Genomic DNA, 7,112 nt, shown 5'->3' with positions numbered 1-7,112 from the left:
TAGATGTGAAGGGTAGAGTGTCTAGGGTGGAATGCCTCCGTTGGGACTGGTTGATCTGCAGGACTCAAAAACTTCATGATGGAAGCTTTTTTGTTTTGTTTTTTGGCAGAGGAATTCGCAGTCATTTTTTCCTTTTGCTCTTTCTGCAAATTTGGAGCGTTCTTAGATTGCAGAGAACCTTTAGTCTTGTTCCTGCCTTCTAGAGACATGGCAGAGTTGTAGGACACAGACAGGTAAGTGGAAGGCAAGGGGAGGTAGATGGAGAGAATGGCCTTTTTAAGAGAAGAGGCAAATCAAAGAAATAAAGGGAAGGGAAACGCTTGATAAAATAAGGAAAAGGGGATAAATTCCTGAGCACAAGGCAAAATGGAGGAAAGAGGAAGAGAGACATCTGTAATGGGTAAAGACAGGGACTAAAATTGTCAGGGAAACTGAAAATATGAAGTCCAGTAAATCTGTTAGTCACATGTCCCTGCCTTGGGTGAATCAGGATCTCAACCTATGCATGGCTGGCTCATTTTCTCTATGCTGCCAAAAGCGTGTTAAAGTATGCTTAAATAATAACAAGGATCTGGCACAATGGCTAGATCAGGTTCCCCACCCCTGGGAACAGCTAACAAAGAAAAGGGCATAAATTCAGCATTCTTTTACAATGGAATATTAATTTTATCAAAGTTCCCAGGTATGATCTAGGAATAATTTCTATTTCCCAACATCTTCCAAACAATAGATTTCTTTAAATTCCAAAACAATATGCTTGACTTTTAGGTTGTAATCTTTCATCTTTTTTTAAACTTCCATTGTCTTTGGGCTAGCCTAACTGTGTGAAATAATAACTAAACTAAATTTCCTGTTCTTATTTTTCTGATGAGCACTAAAGTAACAGTCTAGTTATCTGATCAAGGCAAAGGTAACAAACTTTGTATGTCACCCTATTTATCTCATACTAACATGTCAGAAGTGATTTTAGTGTTTTTATTTGCTGCCCTGGGCTCCTTCTGGGAGGAATAACGAAATAAATGGGGCAGACTGGGCAGTACCAGCAATAGGGGTTTTCCATTTGGAAACTGACATACGAATGACTAAGTAGTATGTTTTTGCTTTGCTTTTTTATTTCTCACACATTTACATGAGAAGATTTCACAAGGCTACAAGGAAGAATTTACACATTAACAAATTTACAATGATGCATACATTACTGTATTGGCAACATGCTTTCGTGCACAGAGAATAAAAACTTCTGCCATGCTAAGGAAAAGTTATCTTCCTAAATCTTGATGATATTCTCCTTGGACCTCATTTCATTATTTAACAGTGTAATGGAAAAGTTTTTCTTCTTAGATCCATCTTGGCACTGGTAGCTTTCAGTGTTTCGTGGTTAGCTTAAATACATACACATAGCAGACTCTGTGTTCTATCATTAGTTTGTGACGTATTATAAAAAAGCTCAATTATCTTTGTAATAGTTATTGAAGTTGATTCTCAGTAGGAAATCTTCCAGGTGAGGCTGGTATCCTCTGTTTACAAGCTTAGTTACTACTGTAAGGAGAGAACAAAAGGAGAAAAAAGCTTAGAATGGTCAATTATGAAAAAGACAAATATTTGTTTAAAATGACACATGGCAAGAGATACACAATTCAGCTCCTTCATATATCTCTTTCTGGAAATGTGTCCCTCTAACATGTCTATATAAAAGAATGCACATGCTTGATGGGGTAAACAAGCTGTTGCACTCTTATCTGTTCTAGCAGAGATCTGATTTCATTTCAGTGAAGCCCATCCAGGAGCCTATTTATTTCTACAGGTTCTAACCAAGAGCATTTTTGGTATCTTCTCTCTTTTGTTGCAAAAAATTATTTAACTTGCCAATACTAACAAGACCATGCTTTAGTAAACTCAGTTCAACACAGTGATGCTCTACAGATTTAGCTTACTACTGCTACAAGCTTTGTTGAACTCTGCAAGCTTAGTTTACACTTGATTCTGTATAAACAAAAATAGGATGGAAATATGACTGGAAACAGAACAGTATGGGAAAGGACCACAGCTCAGTGGCAGAACACATGCCTCATCCCTGATTTTTATTTTTAAAAAAGAGATCAGGAAGCCGGTGATGTCGAAGAGCTCTGTCTGACCCTAGAGAGAACTGCCAGTCAGAGGAGACAATACTGGAAAAGATGGACATTTAGTCTGATCCAAATATAAAGCAACCTTCCATGTTCTCTTTTGTAGGTTAAGCCTTTCCTGTTGAAAACCATGCAAGCTTTACACAATGGCCTGGTTCAGACATAGTGCTAAACTATGGTTTAACGCAGCCTCTCCCAAACTAGAGTCCTCCAGGTGGTGGATTACAACTCCCATCATCCCTGGTCGTAACACTAGCTGGGTCTGATGGGAGTTGTAGTTGAACAACCTCTGGAAAGTACCAGGATGGAGGAAGGCTGGTTAAACATGACACACAGATGCAATCTTCAATCTTATGGCAGTCCCCCCCACTCAGCCTTAGGCCTTCAATACTCCAAACAAACAAACAAACAGAAGAAGGGTTAGTCCAGACCCCCAGGAAAAGCGAACTGATCAAGAAACACACCTGCTAACTAAAGGATTCTTGTTGCCCTGCGCAGGGCACATTTCCTCCCCCAATTGAGTACAACACATTTTCTCAACAAAGAGGTGGGTAAACTGTGGTCCTCCAGATGTTGCAGGATAACAGCTCCCATGATCCCTGATCATTGGCCATGCAGGCTGGAGCCAATGGGAGCTGAAGTCCAACTAATCTGTTCCCCATCTGTGCAACAACTCAAGTCTTACCGTTGAATAAGAAATGGGAGTAATATTTGAATGTGTTGTAAGATTGCTGCATTAAGCCAAAGTTGGGGTGAACAGCCATTTGTTTGCTGGTATCAAAACTCCATGACTGAGAGATTAACTGGCTACGGAACTTTAAAATGAGGCTGAAGATGCTGTGAATAATGTTCATTACAGGGGCTGCCTTTTCAGTCAACAATCCCCTGTCAAAAGAAAACAGACCGTTTTTATACTAGTTAGCAAGTGGCACACAAGTTCTTTTAATCTGCAATAAACATTTAGGGGGGGAAATGAAGGGATATTTTAAGGTTACAAAACTTGTCTATATTTGTATCAAGACTTCCATCCTGCTGATGTTTGCACTCAGATGGAATAATTCTGGAAAGGCAGGATATCAAGTTAAAAAATACCACACTAGTAACATGATGAAAGTTTGTAGTCTTTAGCCTCTTACCTTTAGGTAGAAGGGTATAGTCAGCCTAAACAGATAATGCAAATCAACTTGCCTGTCAGCTGGTTATTCTGGAAAAAAGCTTTGATGGGCCAAATACAGCCAACTTACTATATGGCATTTACTAAGGCTTCAATTGTTTTATTGTTGCTATAGGCCCTCTTTGGCCTGAGGGCCGCATTCACCCTTGACTGACCCGCAGGTGGGGGGGACACATACCAGTGGTGGGTGTGGCATTCCACATACTCACAAGCACCCACAGGCAAGCATGCACATACATCGCTCCTCAGATAATCCATGCAGATCAACTTGTGGAGGGTGGTTATTGCCACCTTCCCATTCATCAAATGATCAATCTGATGACTGGGGAAGAGCAATTTTCATCCACACATCAAGGTGCTGTGCTGAGGAGAGTGGTTTAAACCTCTCCACCTTCCCTAGCACTGTAACTGATTTCCCCCCTTTTTACTGCCAAACTCAGCAGGGTCTTTGGGAGGGCTTTTCTGGCCTCTGGGCCAGGGGATAGCTACCACTTCAGGAGAAATTTCTCTTTCTAGCTTCCCACTAGGTCCTGCTCCTACTCAACCTCTCCAGCCACAGGTTGGGGGTGGGGGGAGAAGCATCATGTGGTCTGTGAGAGAGGTGGTCTGGTTCCTTCTCTCAGACATTGCAGAGATGGCGATTAAGTTGAAAGCAAAGTGCAGTCCCCCTCAGTTTTTCATCCAAGATTCTGTCTTTGTAATGCGTAAGTGGCAGGACCTACTAGTGCCTCACATTACAGTGGCATCCAAACCAGCAACAAAAACCTATATAAAGGGTAGCCACATTTATGTAGCCTTCTAGTTAGATGAAAACTGTTGACCTCAGCATGCAAGCAAAGACAGACAAAATTTGCTATACTATATTAAACCACCTTCTTACCGGAAGATTGCTTTGTTGAGGTATTCCGCATGCGTTCTATAAATTTCCTCCAAGTTCCCTACAGAAGACAGTTTATTTCCAAATTCACACCATGTCACATGCAGGATCTGGTTGGCAATATAACCTTGAATAACTTTCACAAAGTGCTGCATTTCATGCTTATAAAGCTGGAGCTGTCGAAACTGAACCGAATTTGATGCATGTTTCACCAAGGCTAAAAAACCAAAAAGAAAAGGATGACTTGCAGCACCTGAAAAAGCACCGCTGTTGGTTAGCATGTCAAAATGGGCGCAGCCAAGGCACAAAGCAGGCACGGCCAATTTTTACTTTTTTAAAAAAAGGACAAATTTTGAGGTGTCTTCAGAGGTCACAAAAAAACAGTTGGCATCACTGTAACACAGGAGGGGACCAAAAAGTTTTAAATTACTTTTTTTTAAAAATCAAAGTCTTTTGAAAATAGAAAAAGTCTTAGAGGGCTGGGGGGGGGAGCACAAAGAATCATCTGGCATCATGCTATCACAGCAGTGGACCCAGAGGAGTAGTCAAGTGTTTTAAAAATTGTTCTGTTTTTTTAAATGACAAATGGGGAGTCTTGGGGGAACATAACCCTCTTGGGGTGGTGAATGCAGCTCACATGGTAACCATCCCTGGTTTAAAAGTTATAATGCTAGGAGGCCAGTCAAATGGACTTTGTGTAAACTCACCCTTAATCAATGTTATCTATTTGTCTTTTTGTACTTGGTTAGCTGGGACAGGGTGAAAGCTTTTGCATGTGTAACTACTTACGTTTCCCCCTTTGTTATTTCAAATATGCTCTTACGTAATGCTTAAAATGCACTAGGTGTTGTTTTCCCTGGTGATGCATTAACTCATAGAACAAACAGAAAGATCACCCTTGGAAGACAGCTGGCCTCTCCTTTGTGCTGTATGGATGGGAGACCAAAACCTTTTCAGCTGTGTCAGAGTAAACTGCATTCACCTTTAATTATATGGGTCTGATTTTGAATAATCAAACTCTCATGGAATACAGTTACAGGAAACAAGCTTGGAAAATTTAGATGTAACCTGCCTATCTGAATCATTTGGATAGGGTTAGGTTTCAGACTCAGTAAAAGCAGCCAGGTTTTATCTTACCAGTTCGCTTTAAGTGGAACCAAACATCCTTAAGAGTCCACACCATATGCTTCAATTGCAACAGGAAGGAGAAAATCTTGTTATATTTATTCATGCAGTTCTCAGTAATGACAATATTTATGGGCCAGTCAACCTTTTAAAAAAATAAAAAAGCTATTATGACTACATGTTCTCCTATCATCAGAATATTCTGCTGCCTATTTAAGATAAGGGTTGTGCAGCTGTTAACAAAACAGAATGCATGTATAAGTGGCATAATAGAACGGGCAGGATCAATTAACTCCAACTAATACAAAAGAAACCTAACATTCGGCTCATTTCTCATCTTGTGAGTCTTCTCACCTTATAGCGCAGTTCTAAGCAGTTTAGGGCATCAGGTGCATTGGGCTTGAACATCTCTGGAAGGTACTTCAATGCAAAAGAGAGATTGGAAGCCAAGTGTGTGTCTCCATGAAGACTGTACTGCAGAGCCTTATTTAAGATGGAATTGAGGACTAGTGGGTTTAGAAGTTCACCAGGTGTCTGTCCTGATCCAAGCTTGAATTAGCAAACACCATGTTAGAGACTGAGAATTCATTTGTCAGAATAACCCTTGCAGCAGAATACAATACTGTTTGCTTATGTTTATGTCAAGCCAGAAAGTTCCTTAAAATAAAAACTTCCAAGAGAGGCTCTTTAGGTTATGATCATTAAAACATAATATTGACTTTGTAAATATTACAACTATTGCCAGGCCTCTATATGGTGCCAGATGCTACACAAATCCCCTCTATTTAATAGCACAGACACACTGCAATGTGATTTCCTCAAATGTTGGCAACTGGATATATAGTCAAGAATCAGAAGTTTAGGGAAAGGCTATGCAGATACCTTTTCAAAAAGTAGGTCACTGAGTGACTGAGCAAACTCTCCATCCTCCATCAACAAAAAATGTCTTAGTGCTCCAAAATGCTTCTCAACATTTAGTTCCACAAAGTAATAATCAACAATGGCTTTGTTCACAAGGGAAACACTAGGAGCAAGTGAAAACAAGCACCAATTACTTTTTCCAAAAATGTAAATAAAAAGATAAAATTGCACTTTGAATCTTAAACCAAGCTTTACGGATAAATTAAAAATGGCCAACATTTTGATCCTGTACCCAAAATAACATCATAGTTCCCTCCAGTTATAGGTTCCCTGACTTGGTACCTTTTGGCAGTCACTTGCAGAAACTCAGGATGCACCAAAGATGGCAAGAAGACATCTTTTGAAAAGTAATCCTAGTTCTCATCCCTGTTCACCACACTTGCATGTAAATCATTTTGCACTATTCAGAATAAACAGCTATGGTGCCCAAACTAGCAGTATTACTGTTTCTCATTTTAAAACAAGGGTGGTGGACACTGGCTCATAGGCCTGATTCAGATCACCACACCTCACCCACTGCCCCCGATTCAATATTCCACCAGTGGCAGCACTTGCACTAGAAAAAAAAGTGTGCAGAAACAGAGTGACTTGCATTCCCATCCAGGTTCTAGATTGGGAAGATAATGTCTCTGCTCAGCACCTTAATGGGGATTGAAATTTCCACCTTATGCCCATGAGATGAGCATATCTGATTCTCGTGTTCCTCAGTGTTCCTCAGGTGAGCCAACTGCATCCCATTAAGGCGCTGGGCTGGGCAGAAAAGTTTAAAACTCTCTGCCCATCATCCTGATGGAGATGGAAATTGCCCCTCCCCAACACACCTGATGATCAATCTGGTGAGTGGGAAGGAGAGGGGATATAAACCTTCCCATCTATCCCAGAACCTTGA

General features: G+C 40.5%; 1 protein-coding gene across 4 annotated transcripts in view; it reads right to left on the bottom strand.

The window, feature by feature from the left end:
* Nucleotides 1-1,090: 1,090 nt before the first annotated feature.
* Nucleotides 1,091-7,112, bottom strand: part of TUBGCP6 (tubulin gamma complex component 6) — a 32,329-nt gene continuing 26,307 nt past the window's right edge. For 2 of the 4 annotated variants that reach the window (XM_061640205.1, XM_061640206.1), the window contains exons 21-26: nt 6,185-6,326; nt 5,657-5,851; nt 5,315-5,447; nt 4,181-4,394; nt 2,812-3,011; nt 1,091-1,539 (exon numbers count right to left, since the gene is read on the bottom strand). In XM_061640205.1, the coding sequence (XP_061496189.1) occupies nt 1,448-1,539; nt 2,812-3,011; nt 4,181-4,394; nt 5,315-5,447; nt 5,657-5,851; nt 6,185-6,326 (976 nt within the window). In that variant the 3' untranslated portion in view covers nt 1,091-1,447. The remainder of the gene's footprint in view (nt 1,540-2,811; nt 3,012-4,180; nt 4,395-5,314; nt 5,448-5,656; nt 5,852-6,184; nt 6,327-7,112) is intronic. The other 2 variants (XM_061640207.1, XM_061640208.1) reach the window with 2 other exon arrangements.

Source organism: Rhineura floridana, chromosome 8 (assembly GCF_030035675.1).
Source record: "Rhineura floridana isolate rRhiFlo1 chromosome 8, rRhiFlo1.hap2, whole genome shotgun sequence".
NCBI classification, from domain to species: domain Eukaryota; kingdom Metazoa; phylum Chordata; class Lepidosauria; order Squamata; family Rhineuridae; genus Rhineura; species Rhineura floridana.
This window is presented reverse-complemented; position numbering and strand designations above follow the sequence as displayed.